We start from the raw sequence: 16165 nt of genomic DNA on the forward strand, positions 1-16165 counted from the left end.
AAAAGCCAAAAAGGACATTTGTCATGTTACCAGTTATCTACGGCGTTGGACCAGATTTGAGGGGGAGGTAGTTTACTGGGGAGTGGAACATGGGACACTTCCATTTCTAAATTTTTATCATCTTTCAGGTGGAAGAGTTACAAATGATTTTTGCTTTTTAAAAAGTATTTCCAACCCCCCCCCAAAAACCCACAATGAAAAAAATGAAAAATAAAAACAGAAAAAGAAAAAGAAAGAGGAAAAGTAAAATAAAGAAAAAAGACCAAAAAAAGAAAAAAATACTACAAAAAAGAGTAAAAACTATTTTCCCTATTCTTTTTTATTTGTTTTGTTTTGAAAACTACTTTCCAGCAGTATCCTACTTTATTTTATTTTTTTATTGAAATATAGTCAGTTTACAACATTGTGTTAATTTGTGGGGTACAGCATAGTGATTCCATTTTATATACATATTCCTTGTCATATTCTTTTTCATTACAGGTTATTACAAGGTATTGAATACAGTTCCCTGTCCTGTACAGTAGTTCCTTATTGTTTATTTATCGCTGTTCTTTCAAACATGATTTTTAAAAACCTTGACCCATTTCTTTTTTTTTTTTTAACATTTTTTGATTGAGTTATACTCATTTTACAATGTTGTGTCAAACCTTGACCCATTTCTTTAAAAAGAAAAGACCAACCCTGCATATGTATCTACAGGAATAAAAGTACTGAAGTTTTCCTACTCTGCGTTTCTTGGAGATTTTTCCATGTGAAAACTTGAGTTTTTACTACTGTGTGGTATTCTGGAGTCTAGACCTAGCACAGCCAATTGAACCAGTCGCCTGGTGATGCTCACTTAGGTTACTGTAATGAACATCCTTATATGTGTGCTTTCCAGTTATGTATACCGTCATGACATCTTTTTCTATCAGCTCACATAGACCTCTCATCTTTTTGACAGCCACAGAGAATTCTAGTCCAAGGATATGAGCTTACAATCCCTCCCCGCCGATGGATGTTAGGTTGTTTCCAATTTTTCACCCTAACACATTTGACCATTATAGATCTTTTAACAGTGTATTTCAAAAAGCTGACATCTGAATTTAGCATTTGCAGACCATCTGCCGACCAGTGGAGTAAATGAGGACCCTGAGAAACTTCATTAGATGGGGAAGGAAGCCAAGCTCTCCATGCAGGGCCTAATGGCTATGAAATGGCCAAAGCATGGGCGTGCTTCAGAGAGGACAAAAGAGCAATGATGAGCTTCTAAACCTGCTGTCATGCACCCCTAGAGAACTTGCCGGAAGCTGTAGCCCCTGGTAGGAGGATGTCTGTCACCTGCACTGGCCCTGCAGCCCTTGCTCTGATTTTCCTTTGCTAAACAACCCCCTCCCAACACCACCCCCCTGGATGCATCCTTAGCAAGAATGTTAATCCAGGTGCCCTCCCTTCCCCAACCGAAGGGTGGGCCTAGAACCTAAACCAAGACAGTGAGATTTCATCCCTGACCTTGGCAAGAGCTATTGGGAAAGAGGCCCTTTCTTGCTGCTGTGTTGCTGAGCTATGGAGGTGTAAGTCTGGTGTCGCCAGAGAAATTCTGCCTGAGAATGAAACGGGCTTCCTGGAAACCGAGACTGAACCTCTGGATCCAAACATGCCTGAAGCCAGCCCTACTGACTCAGTTACATGAACTAGTAAATTCCATTTGATGTTTTAGACAGTGCCAGTTGGGTTTCTGCTCTTTTCATGGGAAAAGTTCTTCTTCATTCGCCTTTGCTTCATAAGAAAACAAATCAACACATTCAAGCAGTGTTTATTGAGTATCTGTGCTCAGCCCTGTGCTGGGCGATGCTGGGGACAATAAAGTGACCATGACAGAACTCGTGCCTCCCCACACGGCAGTCTCAGTCTACCAGAGCTTAAATAGACAACCACATTGCCATTCAGTGATGGTGGCAACATCGACTGTGAAGGAGGAGCTCAGGGGGCTACAAGAGGGGCATCTGTGAACGGGGTGGGGGGTCAGGGAAGGGCCCCCGAGGACAGGACTTTAAGTTGACACTGAAAGATGGGCCAGGAATTAGCCAAGTGAAAAGAGGTTAAGGGCTAAGGGTCTGTGCACACATGTCCATGGGGTTCAGGGCACCCCAACTTCCAACACAGCTCAGAAACCTGGTAAAGGGTCTTTGGAGTAGAAAGAGGGAAGAGACGGGGGGTGGGAAGGGGAGAGGTGAGGCGGCCTTCCGGGCCTCAGCCGGAGGAAGTAGGGCAGGAGGAGGCCTGGGCTGCGCACGTGGCCTTGCCTTCTTGTTCCTCACAACGTGGTGTAGAAATACATGGCGAGCAGCATCACAGGGAGCTGGGAAGGAGACAGTCAGGCGGGGGGGTGCTCCAGCCCCACACCCACATCCCACTCAGCCCCTGGGCTCCCCGCCTCTCACCGTCCACATCAGGATGGCAAAGCCAAACCATGAGATGCCCCACGTGTAGCTATCAATGGCGTGGCCAATGTGTTCGAAGCAGCCCTGGGCAGGGGGGAAATGGAGGTTTGAGAAAAGACCGAGGGAGGCTGGCTGCTGAAAGCAAGAGCCTCTGTGCGCCCTTGGGCAAGTTGCTTCCTTCCTCCAGCCTTGGTTTTCTTACCTGTAGGATCACTGTGGGTGTGGCTTTCCCACCACGCAGATCAGGGCAGTGTCCACCCCCCAGGGTGGTTTCAGGGAGCCAGGGATGTGGTGTCACCCTGAGCCTGGCACCCAGGCCCTGCACGAGCAGGTGCTGTCAGGATGGTGGCTATGACAGTCTGAGGGTGATTTTGTTTAGGGCCGGCTTTCTATGCTGCCCACAAGTTCCAAGGGTTTGAAATATGCCTTTAGGGTCAGTTCAGTTTTTTTTTTCTTTAACTTTTTTTTCCCTTGACGGAGGCACAGGAGGCACTGGGGATTGAACCCAGGACCTCATGCACAGCAAGCACGCACTCTACTACTGAGCTATAGCCCCCACCCCCTAGTTCTGACACCTCCTCATTTAGAGGTGAGGTCTAGCTGGGCCAGAGCCCCACACCAGCCACCTTCATGTAGACCCCTGCTTGGCCCGACGTGGAAGCGGCCAAGAACAGAGGTTCAGGCTGTGTGTCCTGCGGTCGGGCAGGACTGAGGTGGGGGCCAGCTCTGCCATTTGTTGGCTGTGAAGCATTATGATTCTGACTCTCTGAGCCTGTTTTCCCTTCTGTGACGTGGCCATCTGACAGCACTGCCCTCTGAAAGCAGCTGTGGGGTTTCTGGGAGATGATGCCTGGAATCCTGCACAGAGCCAGGGCCAGAGAAATGGCTGATGGCAGAAACTGTTTGCACTCTGGCTCCCCTCTCCAAGCCCCTGATCTAAGACATGCTCCTGAAGGGTCCCCAGGCAGCCACGAGTGGCCAGCGGGACCACAGGGACTGGTTCTCCTCCTAGTCTAACTTTCTCTGGCTTCTCTCTCTGCCTCTGCACTCCCCTTGCAGTAGTTAAAACACCTTGGGGGTTAGGGGTATAGCTCCGTGGTAGAGCGCATGCTTAGTATGTACGAGGTCCTGGGTTCAGTCCTCGGTACCTCTGTTGAAAGAAAAAAACCCCGCTGAATTAAAAATGAAAGGCTCCAATTAAGTTGTCTTCCATCTATTGAAAAACAAACAAACAAACAAACAGCAACAATAAAAAACACCTGGTTGGGGCCTGACTGCCTGAAATCACATCCCAGATCCATCCCTCACGAGCGAGGTTCACCATCTGTAACATGGGATCACGATGACATTTACCGCATAAGGCTGCGGCGAGAATTAAGTAAGTTAAAAATGCAAAGCACTTCGAAGGATGCCTGGTACCAAGTAAAGGCTCAGTACATGTTGGCTGCTGTTGGTGTTGCTCTTCTTCATTGTTGCTATTTTTATTGTTGCTCTTCTTCCCAAACAACCTGAGAAAAGTCTTGGGTGCCAGGTTTGGACCAGACAGAACCGGCATGCACCCCGCACCCCGCCGGCTTGCAGAGGGAAGGAGGGACAGATGGAGAGTTGGGAGAACTAGAGGGAGCGGAGAGGAAGAGGAAGCCAGATGGTTGGGGGAGATGACAGGCAGACAGTAGGAGGGAGGAAGAGACAGAAGAACCCTAGAGAGGGCTGGATAGAAGGACAGACACATCGGGGGCAGGGTCACACCTTGGTGAACAGGTAGTCCAAGTGGCCCAGGCGGCAGCCTTCTTCATTGAGGGGGATGAAGTTGCCTGTCCGCCGACAGCACAGTGGGGGCCAGGGGAACACCACCTCCGGGGTGGTGGCCCGGAAGGCTGATGTGAAGTTCACCCAGTCCATGGGACCTGACGTGCCACAGCACTCTTGCTGCAGAGAGAGGCAGGGGTCAGGCGGGCTCCGGCTCAGAGAGGACAGCCACTCGCCTGAGGTCACACAGCAGAGAAGGGCAAGGTTGGCCTGGGCCCCAGCTGGACCCAACTTCCCCGTGTCCTGGGCCTCGAAGAGGGGCAGCAGTGTCTGTGTGCGAGCAAGGAGCAGAAGACACTTATCCCAGCAACAAGAGGCTGATGGATTTGGAGCAAACCCACACTCCTGATTTATTTAAAAAATTTTTTTGAATTAGCTATCAACAAAACCTGAGGTAAATGACACCAAAAGACAGATTTCTGGCTTCTCCTAGACCCCGAGGGTGTTGCATTTGTGGCTCCCAAATGATGAAAACATAGGCTCCTTCAAACCTGGGTTCCAATCCTGGCTAGACGAACAACCTGAACCAGACTGGGACCTCAATTTCCCTGGGTCCTCAATATTCTCCTCTCGTGCTGTCCTATCACGTTGGTTTAATTAAGAATGTGGCTTCTGAGCTCTCAGGGTTCATTTTACAAAAAAAAAAAAGAAAGGAAGAAAGAAAGAAAGAATGTGGCTTCTGGAAGCTGGCAGCCTGGGTTTGAATCCTGCCGGTTCTGTGACTTACTAGCTGTGTCGCCTTGTGCAAGTCCTCAGCCTCCAGCCTGGGTTTCTCATCACTAAAGAGCTGATCTCCCTTCTGGGAGGTTGCCAGGATCAAATAAGCTCAAAAGTACTTTGAACAGCAGTAAACAAAAGATGGTGCTCTTTAAGGCTTGTTGTGGTTGTAATTATTAAGACAGCATGTGCAATGGTTAAGAGCAGAGGCTCTGGATCTAGGCTGCCAGGTTTGGATCCCAGCTCTGCCCCTTACCAACCACATGGACCACATGACCCTGGGCCAGTGACTTTCCCTCCTTTGGGCCTGTTTATTCATCCGGAAAACGGTGATGACCAGAGCCCCTCCCTGGGAGCCCTGTCCACGTCTGCGATCAGAGCCCCAGGTCCTCCAGCCCTCTCCGCCCACCCTGCCTCCCCTTGCCCACCTCAATCATGATGCGGTCCCAGAGGCGGGTCAGTTCCCGGCCCTGGTCCGAGTCTGCACTGTAGAAGGTCAGCATCTGCTTGGTGATCAGGGATGGGCTGGACACCATCTGCAGAGGGCCGGGAAGAACAGGGGCTGGGGGGGAAGACAGATCGACCTCCACCCCCAGCCCAACACCCTCACCACATCCCCACCCCAAGAAGTCATGCCCCTTCCCTGGCCTCCGCCAGACTCACGTAGTCTCGGTGGGTGTAGGACGTGATGCAGGAGGCGCACTCAAAGATGTAGACGATGAGCATGAGCACCAGGTACTGGGGAGAGAGGGAGGGAGGGACAGAGGGACCGCCCAGTCAGGGCAAATCCTGCGAAGTTACACCCCTCCAGGACCCATGGAGAGAAACACAATTTTTAAAAAGTCTAGGACACCATGGGTGGAAACATCAATGTGGCGGATATACACTGTTCAAGTCTTTCACCCTCTCTGTGTGTTTGAAATTTTCCCTAACAAAATATTAGGGGGAAATGAAATCAACAAAAAATAGCTAAAGCAGTCCCCAAAGTTAACTGTTGGCTTGGATGCAGTAAATGAATATCTACTGTAGAAAAGAAAAAAAATAAAGACATTCTCCAGACAACCAGGGGCATCTGAGCACAGACTGGGTATTGGAAGAAAGATACGGAGGGACCAGGGTGCATTTTGCAGGGTATGCCCGCGGCACAGTGATTGAGCGAATAAAAAAAAGAAAGAAAGAAAAAGTAGAAACTAAAGCTCTTTGACTGGTGTTTAATGGCAATTGTTTTCCTGGTCCTCAGTTGTCCTCACCCCTCAACCTTAAAGCAATAGGGGGTGGGGTGGGTGAGATGCTATGGCCCAAGGTGCCTGACTGCTTTAAAATCAATCAGTCCTTGTCACTTAGGGAAACGTGCACTCAGGTATTTACAAGTTAGTGACTTGGTGTCTGGAATGTGCTTCAGAATACCCCAGGAAAGAAAAATGCAGGCAGGCAGAGGGTGTGGTGGAGGGGAGGATGCTGGCCAGTCCATGGGTGATGCTGTTGAAACCAGGTGATAGGTACGCAGGGCTCATCGTGCCATTACTCTAGTCTGTTTGCAATTTCCCATAATAATTAAAAAAAAATATTCTGTGTCAGTTCATGACAAACTAATAGGGGAGATGCACAGAATTTTTTTTAAACTACTTGGGTGAACTTTTAGGGCTTTGGTTCAATGGTTTGGCCAGAGAAGTAAATGCAGGAAAGAAAAAAAAAAGAAGGAAAGGAAAGAAAAGGAAAAGAGCCCTTCCATGGCTCCGTCTCACTTACAGTGGAGCCAAAGTCCTTATCAAGGCCCGTAAACCCACCTGATAGGCAGGCCCACCTCCCCTCTCTTCCCCCATCACCATGCCCACCCTCTCTGTTCTCCCAGTACGCCCTCAGTTCCTCTCACTCGCTCCCACCTCACACTGCACTCCTGTCCCCTCTGCCTTCAGAGTCTTTTTTCTTGCTGTTCCTTCTACCCTGAATGCTCTTCCTACAGATGCACACACGGCTCACTCCCTTCCCCCAGGGGTCTTGGCTTTCTTGGACTGCAAGACCTCTCCCCTTCCCCAGCTCCAAATCTCCCTTCCTGGCCACTGCTCCCCCAGCAGAGCACCCTCCCCTCTGGCAAGAGGTTTCCTGGTTTGCTCTCTAGATAGCCCAGGGCCCAGCGAGGGTTTGGCACATGGTTCTTGCTCAGTAAACATTTGCACATTGAATAAGGAGTTGCCTCTGGAAATCCAAAAGGCCCTCATGGGTGTAGGGAGCCCCGTGCTGGATCTGTGTCAGTGGGGTGAGGATTGGAATTCCCGCTCTTCCTATCCCCTGGGCTGTTGGCCTTTTTAAACCTCAGTTTCCTCATCTGGTAAATGGGTGAAGAAGCACTAATTTCAGGGGGCTTCTGAGAGGATTGAGTAAGCTCATTTTCTAAACAGCTTAGCCTCATGTGGGGCGTGGGGCATGGCTGCAGGCAGAGGTTAAAGGCACAGGCTCAAGCACTGAAGTGCTCAGGTGTAAATCCTGGCTCTGTCACTCACTTGCAGTTAGCACCCTGGATACACGATTTCATTTCTCTGAGCCTCAGTTTCAACTCTGTCCAATGGGCTCATGATGACAATGATGGTGAGGAAGATAAAGATAAAGATGAGGATGGTATCTGGTGGTGGGTTGTGAGCAACAAATGAACTAATCCAGAGCACTTAGAGTGCAGGGAGCACACTCATTAAATGGCAGCCATGCTATTATTATTGTCGCTCTTATCCACAGAGTTCAGATCGTGGAGAGCAACTAGCTGAGGTTCAAATCCCAGTCCTGCTGCTCAAGAGCCAGCCTCCTGTGCAGAGCTTCCATTCCTGCCTCCCTGGTGCCTTTACTAAATGAGCGTTAACAGCCGAGCCTAGGTTATTAGGTTATGGGCCAATGAAATGAAATGATTGCCAAGAGGCTGAGCACACACACCAGTGGCTGTGGTGCGGTTGTCACCATGACACCGTGAGGATGACCTCTGTGCCCCACCCGACCCTACCCCTTCGTCCTGGGGCCTCACCGTGAGGATCATGGACCGGCGACGGCAGAGGGCAGCGGCCACACCGAAGCTGGCCACCACGAAGAAGGAGAAGCCGCAGAAGATGGCGATCCAGGCGCCGGCGAAAACGTCGTCCTTGCCGGAGACGCCCATCAGTGGATACACGCGGTACTGGTCAGCTGTCACCCACACCGTTTCGGCAAACAGGGCCAGGCCCGACAGCTGGACAGGGCAGGGGGTTAGCGAGGCCTGTGCAGGCGCAGCAGCCCCGGCTGCATGAGTCTCCAAGAGCAAGTGCCCCATTCTGAGCCTCCACTGCCCTCTTGGTAAAGTGTGCAAAGACATCACCTTCTGTGAGCAGGGACGCAGCTGGGTAGGAGGCCAGGAGGGAATGGCGGGCCCAGCCAGACCCCTGCACCCCCACCCTCCTCCCTCCTCCACAGCTGCCAGTGTCTTCAAGGATACAAGGAGATGCGACATGCAAAACCTGGAGCATGTGAAGATGTCAGGTCCACCTGCCTTCCCTGAAGAGTGTTGCTCTTCCCTCCAGGGGAGTTTGGCCATGGACCGACCAATGACAAATGCATCAGGCCAGCACTGATCCACTTGCAGGAATCAATCCCATGCAGGAAAATTACAAACCCACAAGGTTATTCCCCCAGCACCGTGGGTAAAGGAGCCAGGATGCCTCGCCACAGAGTGCTGTCCCGGCTGTCCCGGTGTGGAAAAGGGCAGGGAGGCTGTCTGAGGAAGCAGGTGGAGTGGCCTACAGGTGACGTGAGCCAAGGAAGTGGGAGGCATGGAACAGGACATGGAACAAGCTACATTTCGGGCAAGAAAGGGGAGAATATAGTATATGTGTTCCTGTTTGTTTGTATTTGCTTAAAGAAATATTGGAGAAACTGAAAACCTGGTTACCTATGGGGCCGAGGAACAAGGTGAGAGGAAGAGTGCTCAGTGGATACCTTTGAAATCAATCAAACGAACGCTCATAGATAGAGTGCTTACTATGTGCATTGGCCCTTGTCACTGCTGTCTGTGTGACAGTCAGTAATGCTGCCAGCTGTTGTCCTGACCAATGCAAATGGCAACCACGTGTGCCAAATTCTGGTCTGAGCACAAATCCAGTACTTCATTTTATCTCTCAGCATTCCTATTTTATCTCCATCTTCCAGATGAGAGCACTGAGGCCCAGAGAGGTCACATCACTGACTCAAGGTCCCACAATACAAGGTGACTTAGCTGGGATTCGAACCCAGGCTGTCTGGCTCTAGAGCCATGCAGGTATCACATAATTAAAAGATATTGTTATTACTCAATACTCTGGGCCTTCTGTGTGCCAAGCAGGCACTGTATGTCCGTATCATGCTGATGATTTTAGCTGGCACTAGTCACTTTTTCTGAGCAGAGGGCCATACAATGCACACAGCAATGCCCACAATGAGGACATCATCTATGGATGGGGAAACAGGCACAGAGAAGTAAAGTCGCTTGCTCAAGGTCACACAGCTGGAGAGAGGCAGAGCTGGGATTCAAATCTGGGCTGCTCTGACTTGAGAGCCAGGAGGCATTGGCCATTAGGGGAGTCCTGGGCCCTTAGCCACGCTCCTCCTCCAGGCTGAGGACCGATCCCCTCTTCCCCACCTGCCTGCCCACCTTCCCACCCTGGGGGATGTCTCACCAAAATAATGATGTTGCCAATGACCAGCAGTCCCACTACAACCGGAGACCCCTTCTCTGCCTCTGCTGCTGCAGAAGCCATAGTCCTGCCTGGGACACAAGCACAGGGATGAGACTAGTGGGGGGTTGGGAGAGAGCAAGGTCCGGGCCGGACCCACTGCCCTCACTCCACACCCCAGCTGCCAGGGGCTGCTCCCAGCTCTCTGCTGGGCCCAGACAGATATCAAGTGTGTCCAGCCTCCCACAACCCCAGCAGTGGGCCATTTTACAGAAGAGGAAACTGAGACTCAGGTGGGGCAGTCACTGGCCAGAGCTCAGCACTGGCCTTCCCTGAGCCTAAGCCCTCCCCAGCTCCCCCTGCCCACCCGGACCCCCAGAACCCCCTCCTCACCTTCTCTGCCAAAAGCCTCTCTGGCCAGCCCCTCCCGCAGTGGCTTCTTATATATGCTCAGGCCCCTCCTTGGGCCAGTTTCCTGGAAGAGGGGAGGGTGTCTGTAGGAGGGGACAAGAGGTCAAGCAGCAGACCAGTGTGGGAGAACAGCTTTAAGAGCCCCCCCCCCCACCAAGTGATTTATAGACCTGAAATTCCAGATCATGCTATATCTGGCCAAATGGGCAGGGTGACATGCCTCTGGTTCTCAGGCTATCGTGGTGGTGGAGGGGGCAGGGCGGGGAGGGTGAGACTTGCTGTCTCTCCTTAGGACTAGAGCCTTCCTGGGAGGAGGGGAGAGATCCAAGTCAAACCAGCAGCAATCCCGGAACTGCGTCTTCTGCTGGTGACTCCACCACTCCCAGGCTGGGAGCCAGGGGAAGTGGCAGGCCAGGACCCCAGCAGGCGAGGGCAGCTGGACAAGGAGAGGAGATAGGAGGAGATGAGGCAAGTGGGAAGAATACTCAGAAGGCTGATTTTCGGGCTCTGGGATGAGGGGCAAGATGGAAGGAAAATGGATGTGTCAGGGGATTTTGAGATGAATATCTAAAGAGCAAGCAGAGAGAGGAATGTGCTAGAAAAAGAGAGGGCGACACTGATGGGCTTGGTGCGAGAAACGTGGCCCCCAGCATCACCGCACACGAGCGGAGAAAGCAGGGTCAGAGCGAGGAGCCGTGGGTGGAAATGTCTTCAGTCTGCGGAATCAAAGGGACCTAGGTTCAAATCCAAGTTCCGCCTACTCCGTGCAGCGCGTCCTGGCATGTGCATTTGCCCATCTGCAGAATGGGTACCATCATACCACTTTCTTGGACGGCAGTGAGAACTGAGTGCGGGGATGTCTGCAAAGGGTGCCACAGGCCTGGTGCAGCAGGCGGCCGCGCCTCACCAGCAACGCTCGGGAGAGGCCCACGTTCCCTCCGATGGCGCCCCCTGGTGGCACAAGGCTAATTCCGCAGGCGAAGATTGTGGCTTGGGGCGCTGGTTCTTCCCCAGAACTTCTCAACCCCGAGGACTACGGCATTTGCAGCGTTTTCTCTCTGGGCCTTGGCTCCCCCAGTGTGAGAGATACGAGCAAACAAATGGAACTTAAAATTCCACTGTCAAGATACAGGCTTGGTAATAAGACACATGAGATGTTTTCCAGTTAAAATGGATAATTGATTTTTAGTCAATCCACTTTACATTTAAAATTGTTTTTCTCTGTTGATTTATATGTATATTAAGTACTAATGAGAAAATTTAAATAATAATCCATATAATCTGTCAAATACATTTTATAAACTTTAGCTAAAATAACTTGCAAAATAATAGGGCCAAGCTAATAATATGAAATATTTTTATTTTCAAATAGTTGATAACTGTAATTAGAAGTTTTATAAAATGTTTAGTAAGAGCAGAAAGTTGTCATCAGTGGGGGCAATAATATGTCACCTGTCATAAAAGAAATTCATTTTGTCCTTAAACATGAACTCAGTGTATTTGGGTGTTTTGAATTTTCACTATTCTTTCTTACTATTATATAAGCCAGAACAATAAAATTTGAAGTGCTAATTACTCAGATGCTCAGAAGGCTGATGATAAAAATCACAATGGCAAGATCTCCTAAGGATGATACACACCTACGCTATGATCCAGCTATTTGTCCCCAGAAATTCCCCCACTTCTGTCTACCAAGCGCTGGGAGTGTATTCCTAACAGCCCCAAACTGGAAACCACCCAAATGTCTCTTAACAGGAGAATGTTTAATGCACACAATGCTTGCACACAATGGATACTATTCAACAATAAAAGGGAACGAGCTATGGATTTGTGCAACCACGGGGTGAATCTCAAAAGCATTTTGCTAATTGAATAAAAGCCACACTCAAAAGGCTACAACTGTATGAGTCTAGATAAAAAATTCTAGAATAAACAACAACAACAAAAAAATAGGGGGAGTGGTCACCTTGGGGGCATTGTGACTGGAGGAAACAGGAAAGGAGCTTCTCTTTCTTGATTTGGACACTGGCTACATAGGAATATTCAGACTGTGAAATGTCATCAAGCTGTACGCTCACAATAAATGTATTTATTTATTACAATGCTTTCTAAAGAGGGTGGATCCTTTCAAAAGAAATATATTCAATGTGTTAAAAGTGGTGTTTTCCAAAGAGGGCGCACAAGTTAATTTTAGGTGTTTCATGGACATGAAATGAAATGGCATCGGAATGATACAAAATTCATGATGAGCAAAGGATTCATTTCTAACCAGTCCTTCTGATGGTACCATGGAGAAATATCAGCAGTTTGATGCTGCTGTGTCCTAAACACCTCTCCTTTCTTAAGAGCAGTTCTCAACAGGCCTCACTGACTGACTAGGATTTAATGATAACATATTGGCATTGTATTTATTTTTATTTTTTTGTACTTATGTTTTTAAAATAAGATGTTTTGTTTTCCATGGTCAGTGGTGAAAGGAAACTTTTCTCAAAAAAATTTTTTTATTATAAAACATTTCAAGGGAGGAGGGGATAGCTCAGTAGTAGAGCACACGTTTAGCGTGCATGAGGTCCTGGGTTCAATCCCCAGTACCCCCACTAAAATAAATCAATAAACTTAATTACCGTCCCTCTCCAAAAAATAAAACATTTCAAGTATACAAAAAATGTAGAGAATAACGTGACACCTACATCCTCATCACCCTGCTCTGTCAAATCTAAGCATTTTTGTGGATTCACTGCAGATTGGTTTTTTAAAGTGCATACATTGCAGATGGCATTTGAAGCCACTGTCTCGCCCCAGAGACAACTTCCCTACTAAATTTGGGTCTCATCCTCCTCCACACTCCTTCCCCTGTCTTCTTTTCAGATCGCAGGTGTCATGGGTTGAGTTAATACCACACCCTCAGTTTATAGCTCATTATTCCCCACAATACACCTCTTGATTTCATGTATTCCCTCATATCTCCCTATCTGCAATCTCTTTTGGTGCCCCCTACTGGCAAACATTGTAATCTGTTCATATATATCTTTTTTGTTGGGTGGGTTCTCATAAAATGGGAGCCATGGTTTCCTGTGCATGTATTTTCTAATTTACATACCCATGATTGTGTTAAATAGCTCATCCTATTTTTACTTTTCTTGCTCAGCACTACAATTTTATTAAGATCCATCCATGTTCCTCTGGGCACACTGGCTTCTGACGGTTGCTTGGGATACCTGTGGTCCCACAGTTTACTGTCTCTTCTCCAGAGAGGACGGTCAGGCTACTTCCAGCTCCCCGACCCCACCACTCCCACTTAAATAATGCTGTGGTGAGCACCCTCATGCATAGACCCGGAGAGACCCACAACCACGTGGACCAGAAGGAGGAACAGAAGCGTCAGTTTCCTCACTTGTGAAATACGGGTTATAATCATACGTGGCTCGTGGAGTTGCTGAAGGCCCGTGATAAATAAGGCAGGTAAGGTGCGTCGTAAGGTAGCTGTAGAGTTGTTTTATAGCCTGCAGTTACACCCCGAGGAGGAGTGAGGTGGAAAATCCTGTACTCAACTGACACAGGGGAGCTGAATGAGGAATGGTCTTGCGGCGGTCTTTGCGGGAGAGGGAGGCAGGTGGGAAAATGCCTCATGGTAGCTCTTTTGCAAGCCTGCTTACCTCCCTTTGTTTCAGGAGGAATCAGCAAGAGTTCTGCTATGGTCCGGGTCAGACCACAGTTAAATATTGCTTATGTGGAGATGTGCAAGGTTGTCAGGGAGCCATGGGGGAACCGTTCCCCATAGTCTCACCCCACAGGTCATCTGCCTACGGCAAAAAGGGGAAACAGATCTCTCCAGACAGCTAGTGGCCACCTACTTGCCTAGGGATTAGACTCAGCCACCACTAACGGAAGACATGCACAAGAAGGATTCTTGCAAAAAAACCTGAACTGCCTCTAATTAGGCCTTTAGAACTAACTTCCAGTTTATAAGGACTACAGATGGCAGCAGACGCTAAATGACCTGAGGAAACAATTAGGCAAATCCAGACTAGGGGACATTCTATGAGGCAGTGGGCCTGGCCTCTTCAATTCTTGCAAGAGTGGGTAGGGTGGAAGGGGAGAATTCTAGAATTTACAAACTACTAGAGACCTAAAAATCAGAATGCAGGTGAAACTTGATTGGATCCTGGTACCAAAAATAAACGAATTAAACACTAGTAAAAGAAGTTTTGAGGTACAATTTGGGAAATCTGAACATGAGACATTAGAGAATTCGTGTTAGTTTTTCTTAGGACTGATAACGGTATGAAGGAACATGCCATTTTTCAGAGATACACAGGTAATTATTTAGGAGTGAAGTGTCAGGATGTTTGGAAAGCGCTTTTAAGTGATTCAGTAAAAAATAAAATGTACACCTACACAAAGTAGCTATGACACAGTGTTAACAATTGTTAAAACTAGGTGGTGGGTATAAGGGCGAGTATTGAAAGAGTTGTCCACTTTTTCTGTACGCTTGAAAATTTTCATAAAATGATAAAGAGGTAATATACATATTTTAAAAATCCCTGCCCTTGTGGAAATTACATTCTGGTATTAGGGTGGACAATTATCAAGGGCGAAGAAGTAAAATATAGTAAATATTAGTGGTAAGTGCTTAATAAATGAAAGGCATGAGGGCTTCGGAGTGTTGTGTGTGGAGGTGAAATGGAAGGTTGAGTGGCCAGGGAAGGGCTCATGAAGTTGTACTTGAAGAGCTGAAGGCAGGAGGGAGCGAGTCGTGTCACTCTCTTGTGGAATGGCATTCCGGACAAAGCAAACAGCAGGTGCACAGACCCTAGGCTGGAACCAGTCCGGTGCCTTGAACATCTCATGAGCTCACAGGTTGTTACAATGAAGAGGTCAATGCAGTAGGAACTGCATGAGAAATGGAAGATCAAAAAGGAAGTGGGAGAACCATCTCAGATCTTTATCAAACCAAGTACAGACAAAACAGCTGTTTATAAATGCTTCTAGAGGCATGGGCTATATCTGGAGGAATTCACGGGTAACTGCTAATGGTGGCAGTGTCTGGACAGAATTGGGTGATTGGGGTTAGGGGAAGCCCTGCATCTCGACTTTTCACTGGACTTACTGTTTCCTTTTATTCCCCCCCAACCCCAGTATTTTTATCCATTTTTTTTTTTTTTTTGGCTTGGGAGGTCATTAGGTTTATTTACTTATTTATTATTATTACTATTTTTAATAGAGGTACTGGGGATTGAACCTGGGACCTCGCGCATGCTGAGCATGCGCTCTACCACTGAGCTCAACCCTCTTGCCCTGGACTTTCGTTTGAAATATTCACCATGTTTAAGTTCATTCTTATTTCCAACACATGACAAAAGCTTCTAGAGCCCCTCAGTCCCTCTGCAGGCACGGGGCTCCTCCGTTTACAGCCCCTCTTCCTCATGGGCAGCCATTTCAGAAGATTCCTCCCTAGAGCCATTTTCTCTCAATGCAAGAATCGTCTCTCTGCTCTTTTGAATACACCTCAGAGAAATCTGTTGCACAACTATTTGGTTTTGAGGAAACACCAATTTGGCCATAACACGGTGCCCTATCTGGTCACAGTGTCGCAGGAGCTCCCTGTTGACAAGATTGTGGTAGACGATATTTTGGACCGTTATTGTGCGGCAATTCATCTGGGGACACTGAGAAAGAACATTTAACTTGGCCTACTTAAATGACCATGGCCAACATGACAGAAGCCTAGAACATAGGGAGAAATTACACACTGTGCAGAAGACTGCTTGTTAAATATTAAGAACTTACTGTTAATTATTAGATATAATTATGGTATGATTATGTTTAAAATAAACCTGTATCTTGAAGAGATACATATGCTTACTTATTTCTGGATAAAATATGATCCCCAGTATTTGCTTTAAAATTACCTAGAGGGGGAGGGGAGTAGTTAGAGATGAAACTGGTCATTTGTTGTCATTGTTGAAGCTACGGGTACACAGGAGTTTTTATTATACTATTTTCATGTGCTTCAAAACCTAAGGTTTTAAAAAATTGTACAGATAATATAAAGAACATATAGATAAATTTTAGCACACAGGAACTCAAGGTTATTCTGTATAATCACTCATTCTATTGTCTGGTAAAGAAGAGGTG

The 16165-nt window shown here is 47.9% G+C and overlaps 1 protein-coding gene and 1 non-coding gene across 4 annotated transcripts; both read right to left on the minus strand.

The window, feature by feature from the left end:
- Positions 1–1779: 1779 nt before the first annotated feature.
- Positions 1780–16165, minus strand: UPK1A (uroplakin 1A). 3 transcript variants are annotated; one of them, XM_074369776.1, is made up of 9 exons: positions 10198–16165; positions 10010–10091; positions 9620–9708; positions 7960–8187; positions 5613–5687; positions 5378–5485; positions 4173–4352; positions 2424–2507; positions 1780–2341 (listed from the first exon to the last, which is right to left on the minus strand). In XM_074369776.1, the coding sequence occupies exons 3-9, from the start codon at positions 9698–9700 to the stop codon at positions 2297–2299; spliced, it is 801 nt and encodes a 266-aa protein (XP_074225877.1). In that variant the 5' UTR covers positions 9701–9708; positions 10010–10091; positions 10198–16165; the 3' UTR covers positions 1780–2296. The 3 variants fall into 3 exon arrangements, with proteins under 3 accessions (XP_074225877.1, XP_074225876.1, XP_074225875.1); XM_074369775.1 differs by having other exon boundaries at positions 7960–8160; positions 10010–10110; XM_074369774.1 differs by having other exon boundaries at positions 10010–10110.
- On the minus strand, positions 2908–2980 carry TRNAS-GCU (transfer RNA serine (anticodon GCU)). Its single transcript has one exon. It is a non-coding gene; the product is annotated as a tRNA-Ser (tRNA).

The sequence above is a fragment of the Camelus bactrianus genome, chromosome 9 (assembly GCF_048773025.1).
Source record: "Camelus bactrianus isolate YW-2024 breed Bactrian camel chromosome 9, ASM4877302v1, whole genome shotgun sequence".
In the NCBI taxonomy this organism is placed as follows: Eukaryota; Metazoa; Chordata; class Mammalia; order Artiodactyla; family Camelidae; genus Camelus; species Camelus bactrianus.

What these genes read in the sequence shown, in the direction of transcription:
- UPK1A (XM_074369774.1), bottom strand. An exon ending in GGGACCGCATCATGATTGAG is followed by an intron (nt 4,353 to 5,377) that starts GTGGGCAAGGGG and finishes CTCTCTCTGCAG; the next exon opens with CAAGAGTGCTGTGGCACGTC. An exon ending in TGGACTACCTGTTCACCAAG is followed by an intron (nt 2,508 to 4,172) that starts GTGTGACCCTGC and finishes CCCCCTGCCCAG; the next exon opens with GGCTGCTTCGAACACATTGG.